The sequence below is a fragment of the Petaurus breviceps genome, unplaced genomic scaffold, assembly GCF_028583685.1.
Source record: "Petaurus breviceps papuanus isolate PSGF00001 unplaced genomic scaffold, PetGlider_PUasm1.0 173, whole genome shotgun sequence".
Classification (NCBI taxonomy): domain Eukaryota; kingdom Metazoa; phylum Chordata; class Mammalia; order Diprotodontia; family Petauridae; genus Petaurus; species Petaurus breviceps.
In genome coordinates, this window is record NW_027185759.1 from 8,328,734 (window position 1) to 8,346,402 (window position 17,669).

A 17,669-nucleotide genomic window follows, 5' to 3' on the forward strand; every position below is an offset into this window, starting at 1 on the left:
CAGTGAAAAGAGCACTGGCCCTGGAGTCAAGAGAACCCAAGTTTAAATTCGGGCTCAGACACTTAACACAAAAACTACTTGTGTGACCTTGGGCAAGTCACTTAACCCCAATTGCCCTACCCTCCACCCTCCAAAAAGCAAAAAAAAAAAAATTAAGAAAAAGAAAATACAAATAGGACACATGCAAAAGTAACATGTTGAATTTATTACATACTTTAAAGTAAAAGCAAGCTCAGCATAATAGAGATGAACAACTTCATGAACAATTCTTTTTTTATCCTATTGTGTTTATTATATTTGTCATTTGATAACTGAAGAAAATATATTACAATACCTTATAAATTACAATACATTATACAAACAATATAAATACACATACACACACACACACACACACACGTGCAAAATGTGACTGCCAGAACCCAATGACCATCCTACAACATGGGCTCGGTCCAGGGCATCCACCTGGCTGCTGCATTGCTCTTGAGGCAGCCAGAGGGTCCTTTTCCTATTTCCACATCACCCTGCATAGTTCTTCTACTGTTTGCTGGTACTGAGCAAAACACAGGCAATGGCTTTTACTTCTCAAAGAGAGCAATGACCCCACCATGCATCAACAGGACATTGAACCAAGCTCTGTCCCTCAATTGTGCCATTAATCTTGGTTAAACATTGGTCTAAGAAACAACACTTTGGCACTGGTTACTCTGCCCCCAAGAGTCTCAAGTTACCAACTAAGCTAGCTGTGAGGGGAGGGCATGGACACACCACCATGGTCAGATCCAGCTTTCCTCACTTCCTACTGTCTCAGAAACCCCCCTGTGGGGGAAACTTTCCATGTTCTCTGACATTCAGGGAGGATTTGTTGATCTATTTGTTTAGGTCAAAACTCAGAGCTGAATTTGCACCATACTTGGGTGGGGACGAGTCCACTTCATACAGAGAATACCCTTATTTTCCAACCTTTTTTTTTTTTCCCTTTAGCGACCTTTCAAATTAACAAGTTTGCTGAGTGCTGTTTATGCATGTGTCCATAGTGTGTGTATGTATGTATGTATGTATGTATGTGTGGGTGTAGGTGAAAGCTAGGAACTTTCTTGATCCCTCTTCACAGAGTCATAGATTTAGAGCAGGAACCTTTGAGGCCATCAAGTCTCACCTCTTTGTTTTACAGATGAGGAAACTGAGGCACAAAAGAGGCTCTGGGACTTGTCAAGGGTTAAATAGCTAGTAAGGAGGAGGAATATGAACCAAAGCCTCAACTGGGGCAATTCCAGGGCTCTAACCATCACACAACAACCCTTACTCTCATGGTTATCATGGCCATCACTGCCTGGCTTCCTTTTGCTTCCAGGTCTGCTCAAGCCTGGACCTGACCTTGAGGCCAGGCCTGAGAGCACCCTCATTAGTGAGGCCTCCTGACTGCCTCCAGGCTTCCAAAGTCCATGGTCTGGTTGGGATGGCTCCTTTAGTCATGACTCCTGAGCAAAGGGCATCACTGGGACCCAGAAGATAGAAAAAGTTCTCAGGCTATGCATGGGGCTGGTTCTTCTGATTCAGGACTTGGGGTAATATGGAGGCCCTCCTAAGCACCTGTGGAGATACTGTCAGCAGGGCTGCCTCGGAATATGAAGGAGGACAAAGCAATGTGCAAATATGCAGCAAACTTAGCAGCTCTGGTAATTCAGGATTGTCATTATCCTCTGGCCTGATTTTTTTTTTTAATGCTGTGCCTAAAGGCTCAGGTCCCAAGAATATTTTTATAACACTAATCATGAATCATTTCATAAATGATTTACATGGTTCTCTTTCAAGTCTACTGAGGCTTCACGAGTCTACCTGAGACTCTGGGAATGAATCAGCCACACAATGCTGAAGCCTGGGCTTGACTGGGTCATTCCAGAAGAATCCTTCTCTCAGGTTCATTCTCTTTCTTCTTTCCTTCCCATCACCCAGATTAAATTTTCTTTAAAAACAAAAAAACTCCTTGGGAACAAAAAGTACAAACCCCTGGCACCATCATAATTTGTTTAGGAGTAAAAGCACATGCAGAAAAGCAGGGAAAGTGAAGATTGTCAGAGAAGTTCCCAAATTCTCCCAGCGCTGCCCACGCAGTGGAATGTGCCAGACATGGAAGCCACTAAAGGAGTCCAGCAAGATGACGAGAGCTGGGAGGGAGCTCGCAGACTGAACCCTTCCAATAGCTACAGGGAGCTAACATTTCTATAGCCTCATCTGAGGCATCTCTCCCTATCTGAGGAACCTCCAAAGGAATCCCCACTCATGCTTAGCAATGCACCATGGAGATGGGCCAGGAAATAAGGATTAGTTGCTGCCATTTTTCTTTGGGTGGATGGAGACCCAGAGAGGAAACTGAACATGTCGCTCCATGCCTATTTCCAGTCTAGTCTGCCCTGCAGGGCAGTATGTGTGTCTTTGCATCCCCAGAATCACGTACAGAATCTAAAATCACCAAGCACTGATCAAGCGTGGTGACTGAGTGATCAGTTGATACGGACACTGGGACATCACAAGAAACACAAAGGATTTTGCGTCTTATGACGTGAGTTAGACCCTCATCCAGCTCCTTGGAGAAAGGTGCAGTGTGAGGGCCAGATAAATAAATGATCATTTCCCTCTTTAACAAATCACGTCATTATTTGCTAAGAACTCTGAAACACACACATCTGCACACATACACACATGTGCACATGCACACACATGCGTGTGCACATACACTTATCAATGAGGCTCAGTCCGTTTCCCTTATACTTGTACAGGGGACAAACTAGTCAAAGTGACAGCTTATTACTATTCCAACTACCGTGGTATAATTATGTTTGTAAATAGTGCACATCCCACAGAAACACACACAGATTGATGGGTTGAAATCACTTCTTGTATGACTACAAGTAATTTCATAGGACTTTCAATGACAAGACACCTCAGGAAGAGTTCATCATAGCAACATCTGAGAGTTTGGGATTCTCTGAATTTAGCTTTTGCCATTTAGGCTGGAGGATCCATCCAATGACCATTCCCATGCCATTCATTACTGTAGCTCCCAGCATTGGAAGGAAGCTAGATGAGTAAAACATGTAAACAGGAAAAACTAAATTGATCAGAGTCAAGCCTAAGAATGTTGCTCACTCCATCTCTCCTCATCCCATGGCAAAAGAAATATTGGGTTCACCTCTTGGTTAATGTGGATTCCTAATTTTGTTTCCTCATATCTAGGCAATGCCAAAATATTCTCAAACAGTCCATTCTTCTCTAGCCACAACACACATCCATGTAACTAGGCACTCCCTACCCAACAAATATTTGTTGTTTGGTTATTTCAGTCATGTCCAACTCTTCATGATTCCACTGGGGATTTTCTTAACAAGGATACTTCAGTGGTTTGCCATTTCCTCCTCCAGCTCATTTTATAGTTGAGGCAAACAGAATTAAGTGACTAGTCCAGGGTCACACAGCTGGTAGGTGTCTGAGGTTGGATTTGAACTGAGGATAATGAGTCTCCCTGAGTCCAGGTTCAGCTTTCTATCTGCTGTGCTACATAACCATCCTACCTAACAAATATAACCAATAGCAAAAAGGTGAATATTCCACAGAATTTAGCCCCTTAAGCTTTCCTCTCCCAGAGCTAAACAAACAAATAAAAAACCAGAAAGGAGATGGAAAAGGAATTTGTCCTGCTGTGATAATCATCTCTGGAATGTGCAGTAATGTCAGTATTGTGGAAAGGCTGGTGGGTGTGGTTTTAGACATTGTAGGTTCTGAGCCTCAGTTCCCTCATCTGCAAAATGAAGGGACTGGACTAGATGACTGGAGGAACTTGGGCTGGTGGGAGCTTTTTTCTCTAACATTCTTCATTTGCTATACCATGTTATCATACTTGCTTATTAGAATTTCTTAAAGTCCTCGAGGTAGAAACTGCCAAAGTAAACCAATGTTTGAAGTCTGTCTGAAAGAGTTGAGAGTCAGGGAACTTAAGAGGCTTGTAAGACCCAATAATTCAGACTCTGAAATGTCCTCTACCACACTGGAGAGGTTTCAGGAGTGAGCCTCAGAATGGGTGAGAGATTGTCCAAGGCGCATCATAGTTAAATGCACAGGAGCTCATTGACAGAAAGCTGAACATGACAATTTGTGTTTTTGTAGCCACAGAAAGTCATGAAATTTCTAAGGGATTGGGGGAAAGGGAAATGGCTGTGAGGGTGGGAGACTGGGACTGGCAATGCCTAAAGGGGTATACACATTAACAACAATATGGCTCTTTGGAAGCCCTGATGTCTTTCTGATTTTATTCTGCATTTGGGCAAACTGGGGCATGAAACTGAGTGGCTTACCCTTAAGATGGTTGGATGAATAGAGGCAACTTTCACCCTGGAGAAACAAATTTTGAACAAAAAGGAAGAAAGGAAGGCATCATAGAATCAGGAGAATTCAGTTCCCCACCTCATCAGTAGACAATGAGAAGGGTCTAAGGTTGACTAAGGAATATTGCCCCTTGAATATGAAAGGGAAACACGAGGCCCTTCAGAATGTTTTCCATTGTTCTTAGAGAACCCAAACCATGCTTCACTTTCCATTTCAACTTTCTTCCCTACAGCTGCCTATAACCTCACCCTTTTCCCAGCTCTAGGACAGAAACCAATATCACCATTGTCCCTGTATAGGTGCTGCCAATTAATGACTCTGCTTGCCATCCCTTCACCATAGAAGAGTTGTCTCTTACTGAAAATAAGCTCCTTGAAGGCAGAAACTATGTGTTTTTTGTATTTGAATCTATAACCTACTCCAGCACTAGGCACATAGTAAGTGCTTTAACATAGTCGATGCTTCTTTTTTATGAGTTCAGTCATTTTTTGCTTCTGCTTCAGATAATTTATATGGAGGAAAATCTTAATCCAATGCTTAGAGGATTTTACTTGTGCTTTACTAGATCCAAAGGACAATTCTGGGAAGAATGTGCATTAAAAAAACCACAGAGGAAGCATGTTTTCATTTTTAAAAAGAGCCTACTATCCTGAAAAGGATTAAAAGAAAAAAAACTATCAAAAAAAGGCATCAATCCTAAATTGGAAGGCAAATAAAAAGAAAAGAAATAAAAAAGCTATTCCTTATTTGGAGGTTACCAAAAAATAATAATATTAATAACCTTAATAGGCTATTGTGACTAGCCCTGTGGTTTTTAAAAGGAAATTATACCATAAGGCCTCACTTAAATACATGTTGGCAGAGAGGAATTGTGGGTCCTTTTCACTTTCACAGTCAGGGAAAGTAAGCAGGAAAGGCCCACACATAATCAGAGGGAAAGAACTGGGATTGCCTTCTCTTAGGTACCAACAGCCAGAGAGATGATGGCTGGGCCAGCCACAGGGCAATGAGAATGAAGGCCATGAACACACACAGGCCAGCATGATGGATGCTGTTGGCATCAGAAGTTAGTATGTCCATTCCAGGGATGACATGTTGGTGGGAACACATGTGCATTGGGTATTTTTTTTTCCATCTTTTCATGTCTACATAGACCACAAAACTGGATTTCACACATTACCTTCCCAGGTTACTGAGCTCCTAAATTTTCCTGGATGATGAGTAAAAGAAAAAAAAGCCACCAAATAGAGCTTTTCAGAACAATGGCGAAATGCTGCAATGAGCTTATCAATGGAAGACATTCTGTTCTCGTTTTTCCCTTCGATATATCCTCTTCTGAGGCTGTATTCTGGTGTTAAAGGCACATGTGGATTCTCCAAGGCGATCCTAACAGAACTCATGTCGTGACAAGCCTACCCAGCTAGAAAGTCTTTGAGGATGGTCACAGGCTGTCTGAGAGGTGAATTGGATCCAATTAGCTTTCATACAAAGGGGAAAAAACAAAACAGCCCATCCTTCCTGCTGGAGGATGGGCAAATTCAGAAGCCACCTGGTTATGCACTGAAATATAGCCTGAAAATGCTGGTGTCCTTCCTGCCACGTTGTGAATGAGGTATATTTGGTCTGAGGATCCCCATTCTGGAAATACACCAAAGGTGGGAAAGCAAAGCCCGAAATCTAGAAGGTCCGTAAGGAGGAAGTTGTGCCCTCAGAGGCCAGCGATGGCCTCGGTCATTTGCATGTGGCCACTGAGCCCCAAGAGGCAAGTGTACAGAAATCAGCAACTTTGGGTTGTACTGGTGATTTGGGGAGGGGCTGGAGGGTGGGGGTGGGGGGGAAGAAGTTCATGCCCAAAGGCCAAAAGTTCCCCATGCCTGGAATGCTCTCCCTCTCTCCTTGGAAAATTCACAGGTCTCAGACTCCTCACTGCTTCCAAGACCTTGCTCAAGCACCACTCCACGCCAGCTTTCCTCATTCACTCAGTTGCCAGGGCCTAATTAGTTTGGTCATATTGTCTATTTACTTAGATGTATTCCTGTAGTTTCTCCCCAAAGAAATGCAAAATTCCTGAGGGTACAGACAATTCTGTTTTGTGTTTTGTATCCACAGCTGTCTCTACAATTAGAGCGTGAGGCCCTGGCACATCAGGGCAGTCTTTTGCCTTTATTTGTATCCCAGCACTTTCTTCAATGACTGGCACATGGTAGGTGCTTTCAATGTTTTTGAATCGACTGAATTAGCCCCTAACAGTGGCTGGCACATAGTAGGCATCGAAGAAAGACTTGATGAATTTATTGCAATCTCCCAATGAAGCCTGAAGTACGAACGCATCCCAACAGATAAAGCTCTCTCCTTTTGACTCAAATATTAATACCTAATTTTATATAGTGGTTTAATGTTTACAAAGCACTTTACATATGCTATTGAATCCTGTGAGGCAAGTGCTATATTATGCCCATTTGACCCATGAGAAAAAACTGAGGTGAGGAGGTTTGTAAGTGTCAGAGAGGGATTAGAACTCAGGTCTTCCTCATTCCAAGTGCAGAGCTCTAACCACCACACCACCAAACTGCCTGGACTACCCATCCCTGCCTTAAGATGTTTAAAAGAAGCGAGATATTGGTTACAAAAGTCATGAGTTTTGTTCTTCTTTCCCCCACCCTTTGGGGAGAGTGGGGGTGGAAGGAGAGAGAAAAATACTTGATAGAAAAAATATATTAAAATAAGGCCTTGTGAATTAAAAAATGAATGAAACAGCACTCTCATCTACCACAATCTTTATCCTCCTGCTCATCCCCAGCATCACCACTGGCATCACAGACTCCAGACATCGACTACACACTTATTATGTGCTGGCCGCTGGGCTAAGGTTTGCGAAGTCCTGGTATACACGTGATATTTCTCCTGACCAGCTTCCCAGCACCACAATCCCACAATGGCATCCAGTAGCCAACTAAAACACGGGCTATGGTACCCAAAGAGGGAGAAGCCTGGAAAGGGCACCCCTAAGAAGGTAAAATGAGAAGGAAGGTGCCCTCCTCTGGATAAAGTTGATTCTCTGACCCCTTTTCTCCACACCAAAGATGGAAAGAAAAAGGCTCATTGAAAGCTAGCCTAATCCTGCAGGTCCGGTCAGGCCACGGCCACACCAGAGCTTAGAAAGGACGCCATCAGCAAAGTGGGAGAGCCACCAGAAGCTTAGGAGTTCTTTTCTCAGAACCATTCTGGGATGTTCTGGCTATTGGCCCCAGGAAACGGGATGTCGCCATGCCTAAGCCCAGGGATGCCAGCTCACTGTTACTGTTGGGTGCCCGAGTCCCATTTGTCCAGTCCCCAACTGCTTCAGTCCCCAGACGAGCTCCAGAAGCCTGCCTCGGAAGCTGGGCACTGGGCCCATGACATCAGCCTTCCAAACAAACAAAGTCATAAAGCGTTTACTGCCGGGAAGGAGCTCGGTCTGAAATCCATCACCGAGGAACCAGCCAGCCCAGCTCCCAAGCTCGCCACCAGGCTGAGCCCAAGGAGCAAAGGGGGAGAAAGGAGAAGGAGCAAACACATTCTAGAGGGATGACTAAGGGCATCGCTCCACACCGAGAGCCACCAAGGCGGGCACAGTCTCTGAGGCGAGATTGCCGCAACAACAACACTGAGCTCATTGGAGAAACAATTAGAGAGAGTCGTGGAGGGAATGAGTCAACACAAAGGGAACAGAGCGTGATGGGCCAGAGAGTCGCTAACTGTCCCTTCCCTCCCGGATCCCGGAAGGCTCGTGGTCTGATGTCCAGATATTGGACACTGCTGTGCCAAGGCTCTGGCCAAGAGGCTGACACTGGGCGGCGGATGGGTGGCAGCCTGGCAGTCCAAGGGTTCATCCTTCTTTGTGTCCTAGGCAGGGGGATGCAGGAGTGGGGCCATGCTAGGGGGAGAGGGATCTGATGCTGAGCTGCCCAGATCCCAGTAAACTGCGGGCACCACCATCCAATCGACTGAGCATTTAGGGAACAGGCCTCCCTGGCCATCAGCCTTGGGGCTCAGTAGATCTCCTGCAGGAGCCCTCATTCCAAAACAGCCTTAAGGGTTGAGGGGAAAGTGTGAAAGGGGAGGCCTGAAAACCCAAAGAGCATGCATCTTTCAAGGCTTCTTCTTACTTAGGCTGGCAGCAGAGAGGTCTCTGGGATGCCAAAAAGGCTGCCCTTATTTGGGGGACTCAGGATCAAGGGAGTATTTATCTGGGACCCAGAGGACACATTAAGTCATCTAGATGTTTAATCCATAACCTCCTGGCTGGGCCTGGGCTTACAGCTCTCTACCCACCCATGGAAAGAAGCAAAAACCCTCAAATATAAATATCTCCTTTAGAAAGCACAGAAATTTGCTGATGACATGATGGTTTGCTTAGCATATTCAAGACAGTGAAGGTTAAAAACAAACAAAAACAAAACAACAATAACTTCAGGAAGTAGCAGAATGTAAAATTTACCCAGAAGAGTCATCAAGTTTTGTGTATGTTACTAACAGAACCCAGCAGGGGGATGGAGAGAAAGAAATTTCATTCAAAATAAAAACAAAATGTCTAAAATCTCTAGGAGTCAGCCTACCAAGATTCACTCAGGATTTAGATGAATCCAATGAGAAAATATTTTAATAGAGGAAAATAGAAAATAGAATTTTAATAGAGGAATAGAAAACGTCAAGGATCACAACGGAGTCAAGTCAAGAGAATATAAATGATGAAACTAGCTCAATTAAGCCACATATCAAACATCCAAGGGGTCACCTAATTGGACTGGACAAAAGAATAACGAAAATCATCTGGGAGACAAAAAGGTGAAGAATCTCAAGGGAACAAATTAAGAAAAGAAGAAGAAAAGGGAGGAAGCATGGGGCTCAGCACAGCCAGGTTTGAAACTATACAAGAAACAAATCATGTTCAAAAATCTTCAATTCTGGTTAAAAGAAAAAGAAAAAAAACCTTATTAGATCCCAAGATTGCTGTGAGGGGGGAGAAAGTGAGTTATTGGTACAGGACTTTGAAAATCTTGAAGGGTCATCTGAATGCTATCTCCTCTTGTTATTCAGAAGCAAAGGAAAATTGGAAAGCGGTTTTGCATCCGTTAGATTTAGACAAATATCTTACATGTCCCACATTCTACAAGAAATGTCAAGTGAATACATGGTGCTTTATAAATGAAACGTAATATTGGGCTACAAAATTGTTTGATATGAAGATTTCAGGAAAAAAAAAACTGTGGAAGATTTGTGTAAAATGGTAGAGTGAAATAAGTAGAAAGAGAAAGATGTTTGTGTATTAATTACCATGAAATAAAGTAAAGGGACACTACAATGAAGGTTTCAGAATTCTTTAGTGCAGTAGAAAAAGACCTGCCACTGGTCAGGCAGGAGACAGTGGACAGCCAGAGGGCAATGAGGCAGCATATTCAAAGGGGGCCAATGCACAGATTTGTTGCAAGGGAGGGTTTTTTTTGTTGTTGTTGTTGTAGTTGGTAGGAAAGGGAGTGGCTAGTCCTTGGGAAGTTAATTGTGGGGTTCTTAAATAAGATGTGTGTGTGTGTGCATGAGGGAGGGGGGAAGAGAGAGAGAGAGAGACAGAGAGAGAGAGAGAGAGACAGAGACACAGAGAGAGAGACAGAGACAGAGAGACAGAGAAAGACAGAGACAGAGACAGAGACAGAGATAGAGTGTGTGTGTTTAAAGAAAACAGTAAAAATAGCTAACAGCTATCATTTAGTGCATTCCATGAAGGCACTGTCCGGGGTGCTAGAGATAGAAAAATAAAAATGACTCTTCCTTCAAAGGGCTTACAATCTACTGGGGAGATGCCACACAAATCCAAATACATATGGTATGGGGCAAATAGAAGGAGGAGAGAACAAACCATGGAGCTACTGAGCTACTCCAGCTACTGAGTAGATAGTACCTGGTCTGAGAAGTGAGGGGAGTCCAAGAGCCTATGAGATGGAAGTGGAGTGACCATGATGTGGAAGTGAGGAGGACTGCCTTCCAGCTGGAGGCTACAAGGGGTGAACAAAAGGCTCCCAATGAGTAGGACAGGAAACAGGAGCCAGGAAAATGAGGCAGAGGGGGAGCAAAAGAGAAGAGACCCTCATCATAGATGGGAATGGCACCAATACCCTTTTCCGTCATCTTGATGGGGGCCACCTTTCTGGGCACTGAATCTGAGGGTCAAAGAACAATACAATTCCCACTGATTTACTTTGGAATGACTTTCAAAGGGCTTTTCACAAAAATGACCGTTTGAAACCATTTGGGAAAGTGGAGAGACAAGTTCAGAGTCAGGAAAAACTGGGCTCCAGTTCCAGGGATGGGAGCCCCTGGGTAAGGCACCTAAGCTCTCCATGGTCTAGGTCACTTTGTAAGACTGGGCGTCAGAGAAGGAACTGATATGAATTGGTGAAAGGTCCTGCATGGAAATGCTCTGTCCTGATGAAATCACAGATCTGGGATCAGCAGGGTGACAGGGAGAGGAGAGGAGAGCCCCTGAAGCAGATGAGTAAAGAATTATCAACTCTAGCTTACTCCAGAGGAGGAAATTGAGTCTAAGAGGGGGACAAAAATCAAAGAATTCCATGCTAGGAGAGCGCTTAGAGATGATTCTACTAGCCCATTTTACAGATGAAGAAACTGAGGGGCAAGGAAGTGATGTGATTGACCAACATCACACAGATGTTCTGACAGCCCCTCCACCTGAAAGCCTCTAAATTATCACACACGCTCATCTAAAAAAGAAACATTTCTATATATTATGGTTAAAGTCCAAATGAGGGGACAGGGACAGAATCTGGCAGAGGAATGCCATACAATGGCTCAAGGACACTTGAGACACCCATGGAAGTAGAAATGGCAGATGACCACAATGGACAGTACCATGGCTCTCTCAAGTGACAAAGCATTGGAAAGATCTCATCCCATGTCATCCTCAAGTTAATTTGCCCGGCCATTATTAAGCCCTGTCTGTAAGTCAGCAGCACAAAGGGGTTACAAAACAAGATAGAACAGCACCAGCCCATTGAAGCTTTCATTCTCAAAATGGCCATGTCAGGTAGAGGCCACTGCTATTATTATTTCCTTTATTTACATAAGGAAACCTCAGCAAAGTTCAATGACTTGCCATCATCACAAATGTACAGAATCAAATACAAACATCAAAAGCATATTGGAAAAGTAAGTCTTGCTGCCCCCCAGAGTAGCACTCCAATCACTGTGCCACACTGCCTCACAAAGGAGGCCATTGTCATCCAGCGCATACCACCAAATGTCCCACAGACATCCCCTGCCTCCCTTCAAAGATTCCGTGGGCAAGGCCCGCTTCTTACCTTCAGCACCAGGCGGCTTGTAGGGATTGTATTTGGGCTTGGGGGCGACCACTGGAGCAAACTTCTTGGGTGTCTGCTGCATCGACACAGAGATACTGGGTGTCCCAAATGAATGTGTAGTCTCCATCCGAGCAGGGGCATGACCAAGGGATTCACTGGTGCTCTTGGGAGGCAGCCACGAAGGGTGAGACATGGTGTGATGCTGATGAGAAGAGAACAAACATGCCTGTATTTGAAAGGTTCCAATCAGTAAGCATTTAAAAAGTAGCAGTGACTGTGGGCAAGGTATTGGGTTTGGTAACCACATCTATATCTATGTCTATGTCTATGTCTATGTCTATGTCTATGTCTATGTCTATGTCTATGTCTATGTCTATGTCTATATCATCTAAATCTATATCTTCCTAATTTTTTTGTTTTCTTCCTTACCTCTCTCCTTTCTCTCCCCACCCCCCTCTCACATTCTCTCTCTCTGTCTCTCTCTCTCTCACACGCACACACATAAACACACATCCCTATATATATGACTCCATATACATATATGAAAAAAATAGAGACATGCAAATATTGCTTTATTTCTATCTCTCTATATAGATAGAAGTGAGTGCATATATTGAGAGAGAGAGAGTGATTTCAACCCTCCAAAATGTGAATACAGATAAATTACAACATGAGAAAGGAGAGATTACTACCATGCCACAGGCTCAGGACAGATGTCTCCCAAAAGAGGAGGTACTTGGGCTGAGCCAAGGGTCCAGAAGGTAAAGGGGAAGGGGGAGTACCATCTATTCAAGGCAACAGCCTGTGGAAATGGGGGGCAGGAAACGCCATCTTGTGTAAAAGGAAGAATGCAATGGGAAAAGGGAGGGATTTGACCTGGAACAAAGACTGTGCAAAAAATCAGTCTAGAAAGCTAGTCTAGAAACAGATTGTAAAGGAATTTAACTTGTATGTTATGCTGAAGGAAATGGGGAGTCAAGAAAGGTATCACAGAGAAAGAGGAGACAGATTCCTTTTACCATCACTCCAAACACTTAGCACTGATAAAGCTACCTATGTTGTAAACAAGAGAAGAGTGCCCACCTGGAACTGGACATGGGGCAAGGGCACAAAGGTATTCTAGGAAGCCACTGCACATCCCACTCCAAAGACTACACTCTTCTTACTGGTGATTATCTCAACAATAAGAAAAGTCAGGAGAGTTAACAAAGGCCAAGTCTATAGGATGCATGTCAGGAAGACCACCCAGGCCAGGCCGTGCTTTGACCCATATTTTCCTGACCATACTTAGACTTCTGAGCAGCACAGGTTCTCCTACATGAGAACCATGATTCCTCAAAGTTTTAGGTCAAATGATCCACAGAGAAGGGAAAAAAAGTCATTGGACAATGCCCATTGTACAGAGAATTAGTGAGTAAACAGCAGTTGTATCAGTATCAGATTCTTAGACAGACATGGTCAAGTGGAAGCATGGAATAAAAGAAAGAAAGTGGACCAAGGGGCATTTAGGAAATTTCCAGGCATTCTCTGAATAACCCCTGGCTTCTCCTACAAATAGGTAAGCAGGGAAGTTGGTTGAATGGAGGACTTCCATAGAGGCCTGGGAGAGGACCCATGCCATCACATTCATCGTCTGCCATGTCCAGAGCAACCTGCCACATCCACCCCTACACCTCCCCGACTTCCTTCAATGGTTAGCCCCGGTCTCAGCTCCTCCAAAAGGCCTTTCCCAGCCCCCACAAGCCACTAATGGCTGCCCTTCAAGAATGACTTCTGCTGTCTATGCATACATCATTTATCCACCTAGTGGGCGTGGTTTCCCATTTTAGGGCATGAGCTCCTTGAGGGCAGGCATCTGCCACATAGAAAGTGCATACGAAGCCTTGTGGATTTCAATGCTGCCATGTATAAAATGGTATTAATAGCAGAATCTTCACAGGACTGTCATAAGTCTCATGAGATAACCCATATAAGGTGCTTTGCAAATGTTAAAATATGACATACATACAAATGTCACTTATATAAACACTAGGAAATTATAATGAACCAGCAGGTTTTCTAAAAATAGATGGGAAAATCCATCTCGCTCCCTTCATTGAGAGGTGGCGGGTGGTGAGGATGGGACATTGCACAAAGGGTCAGATGTGGAGGCCGCATTGATTAGTTTTACTGAGCTGTTTTTTTTTTTTTAATCCCTTTCTTTTATTTTCATTCTTGCTTACAAGAGACAGCTCACTGAGTAGGGGAGAGGGGAAGCATACATTGGGAAATGAAGATGATAAAAAGAGAAGAAATAGCAATAAAAATTCATTTATGAAATAATGACAGTTATTATTCTGTAACAGGGTCAGTCATCTCCACAAGGTCCATCTGAGGCCAGCAGTGTGACCTAAAATGAAGCAGGCAGCCAGCCCACTCCTGCCCAGCTGGGCACAAAGTGTGGCGGGCTTTACAGCAAAGACCCTCCATCAATCCTGATTTCAAGGACCCTCCAACGGGAGGTCGGAAGTCTCCAAGCATCATCTCCCTGGCACCACCCCCACTTGGCAATTTATTAATTGGACTGAATTAATTGAGAGGGGGGCATGATTGCTTCCAGCTGTCTGTTCAGGCAAAGAGAAGGGTCACTCCAGGAAATCCTCGAACCAACAGCTCTTAGAAGGTGCCGCCATCAGGGGGAAATGAGTAGGGTTAAAATGTTGCCTTTTATGAAAACACATTTACAGGATCATCTGCTGCCCTAACATCCTCCCCTAACATGGCAGCCATCAGATAAGGCAGCCAAATCATAATGCCCCATATAGATGCTTTTATGGAAAGGGGATTGGGTGAGGAGATAGAGGTAAAAGGCAGGTAAATGCTAGCTACCACAAACTGTGGGAGGGGGAAGATAAAGGCCTAGACCAAAGCGTGATAGTCACTGAGCAAACATTTGCTGGACTCTTACTGAACACACAGCATTATGTTAGGGGGCTAGAAGGCATGATGATATTAAAAAAATGGTCTCTACTGTTGAGGATTCCTTAACCAAATAGGAGAGAGGAAACCTCTCTCTCTTTCTCTCTCTCTCTCTCTCTCTCTCTCTCTCTCTCTCTCTCTCTCTCTCCCTCTCCCTCTCCCTCTCCGTCTCTCTCTCTGTCTCTGTCTCTCTCTCTCCATTGTTCCAACACATACCACACAGGAATGTTTCAGAACTGGAGCAATGGGAAAATAAAGAAAACCTGCTTCAGTTCTCAGAATTCCAAATCTAGGGGAGGTAACTGAGCCCTTCCTCTGCTACAATGAGACTCTCTATAACATACCCAACACATGGTCATCCAACCTCTAATTCTAGGCCATGATGTGAACTGAAGTCCAGCCTCCTTGGCCCTTCATCTTTGGGTCTATAAAATAGGGGGTATGGACTGAACTGTGTCTAAACTCCAGAAGTCCACATTCTAAGTCACTCCCCATTTCCTGTGGGCCATGAGTCCTCTCTAAGACGGGGCTGAAGGTCCATCCCTGTTTGCCAGGGCTCTGGGCTCTTTGGAAAGAGATACTATGCAAATGAGGGGAGGGGTGGAGGCTGAAACCAGACGAGGTTGAGGCAAGAAGGCCAGGGCCAGCAGATCCACCCTTGCCCTAGTCTTACTTCCTCAAAGTTTCCCTGATTTTAGAAACAAAGTTTAGTTCTAGCCTTTGTATCATCTTGAAAGCAAGAAGTGAAAGGAATGCACAAACCGACACCTCAGCAAAAAGAAAAACCCCAAAAAGGCCAGGAGAGGAGGAGGGGAGCCAGGCCTGGCTGGGCCAAGAGGACCAGCTGAGCGCAGCTTGGGAGAAGGGCTCGGCTGCCTAGAACTCTGCTCTGGGGAAGTGTGGCCCAAAGAGCGAGGTTCTCGAGGGAGGAGTTCTTGAGGGAGGAGAGCAAGAGCTGCCCTCCTCATCTGGACTTCTCTCTTCTGGGCTCTGTCCCACTGACCTTCCAGGGTTCAGCTAAGCCCCTGTCACTGCCTCAAGAGTGGGCTGTTCAGGGCCCATCAAGATCTCTGTCAGTCTCCATCTCCACACACTCATGACAACAAGTCTTTGGGCCAGAACCTTCTCTTTCTAATGCACCAAGGTGGCAAACTCCCCATCTTCCATCTCTGCCCTTAGTGTCCTATAAATCCACCTCTCCCAATCAACTGCTGCTACAGTTCTTCTTCATCCCCTCATTGTGACAAGCAGTGCCCTCCTTTATTCCCCTTCTCCAAGCCTCCCCCTTCTTTAAGCTCACATCCCCTGCCCTACACAAGCTGGAGCCTGTCGCTACCCATGTTTAAGCTTTCAAGCAACACCCTTCCACCTTCGAACTTCCCAGTCTTCTCTTTGTCCCTCATTCCCCAATTCTAGGTGGCTATTATCACTCGGTGACTCTGCACCTGCTCCCAACAGTCAAAAGCTACTGGAAGAAAGCTGGAAAACGTGCTGAAGGGATTCTTTGCAAGCCTCCCTCTCCTAACATCTCCAGGAGCTTGTCCGAGTCCACTCAGGCACTCAATCATCTCTTCAATACCACATTGACCATAACAGCTGCTTCTGACCTTCACGGGATCCTGAAGAGGTCTCAAGCTGAATGGCGTCCTTGAACCCCTCTCTGGTCCAAGATCCTCCAACTAAAGATGAGGAACCCGAGAAAGACTAAGTAACTTCACAAAGGCAACAAGTGAGAGGAGCAGAATTGGAACCCAGGGCTGCTGCCTTCAGAGTCGTTCCTCTTTGCCCTGGAACATTTGACCTTCTGTTCTCCCCTTGAGCCGAAGGCACTGCTGCAGAGACTTCTCACTCCTAGCTGATGGTCTGGCTGATTTAACTTCCATCCTGGTTCTTCTTCCACGTACCCCCCTCTCTCCTCCTCCAGTCATAATGGGAGAGATCTCCCCAGTCTTTCTTAAGGCCAGAGTCTCCACTTTTTATTATCCAGACTCCCCAGGTCCCTGTGGCAACACCTCTTTCTCAGGGTCTTCTACTTTCTCCATCTCTTCTGGTCTCTTACACCAAGCCTACAAGCACACCCTGGGACCCCCATGGGCTCTCCAGCTGCCACCCTCTCTGGGATGCCCTTCATGACCAACTCCTATGGTGCCTTCCACTCACTCAACCACTTGGACCCTGCCTCCATCCACTGAAGCCGTGCTGCCCACAAGGTCATGGACATCCTCCTCATGGCTCAATGAAATGATGGCTTTTCTGTCCTTAGTCTACTTGGTCCCTTTAGAACCCTTAACACTGTGGATCATCTCTTCTTCCCCAAGGTATCCTCCCTGGACTCTTATCCCATTTAATGCAGCAAGAACTTAATAAGTAATACTCTGCGTCAGAAGTTGTACAGGAAACTGGGGTATAGGGACCAGAGGCAAAAACAAATAAACAAACTCTCTCCTTCCCCTGCCCTCAAGGAGCACAGATTCCCAAAACCTCAAGGACAGAAAGAAAGGGCCAGCATACAACAAGATTTTCACAGTATATTTTTATAGCAGGAAAAAATTGGAAACAAATCGGGACCCCATTGAGATGAGAATGGCTGAACACATGGGGGTATAGTCATGAAATGGAATATTATTGTGCAATAGGAATGAAGAATGTGGGCGATTCAAAGAAACAAGGGAGGACTTGTATGGACTGATGGAGACAGAAAGAAGCAGAGCCTGGAGGGGAAGCAGCAGTGACTGTCAGAGGACCTGATTTCGTAGCCTGCCTTTGTTCTGGACTAGTTGTGTGACTCCCTAGGAGAGTGGCCTCAGTTTCTTTATCTGTAAAATAAGGGAGTTGGATTTTAAGGCATTTGAGATCTGATTTGAGATTTGAGGTTCTAGGACAATGATTTTAGGAGAACCCCCCCAAAAAAAGGAATCTAGACAGTGATCAAAAAATATAAATGATGATAGTAAACACACACGATTACAGAAA

At 44.8% G+C, this 17,669-nt stretch overlaps 1 protein-coding gene across 15 annotated transcripts in view; it reads right to left on the minus strand.

Annotated features, from left to right (window-relative positions):
- LPP (LIM domain containing preferred translocation partner in lipoma) overlaps nucleotides 1-17,669 on the minus strand; it is a 704,807-nt gene that overhangs the window by 456,842 nt on the left and 230,296 nt on the right. For 12 of the 15 annotated variants that reach the window (XM_069083318.1, XM_069083326.1, XM_069083316.1 and 9 more), the window contains one exon: nucleotides 11,739-11,940. In XM_069083318.1, the coding sequence (XP_068939419.1) occupies nucleotides 11,739-11,931 (193 nt within the window). In that variant the 5' untranslated portion in view covers nucleotides 11,932-11,940. Of the gene's footprint in view, nucleotides 1-11,738; nucleotides 11,965-17,669 lie in introns of all 15 variants that reach the window. The other 3 variants (XM_069083323.1, XM_069083330.1, XM_069083332.1) reach the window with 1 other exon arrangement.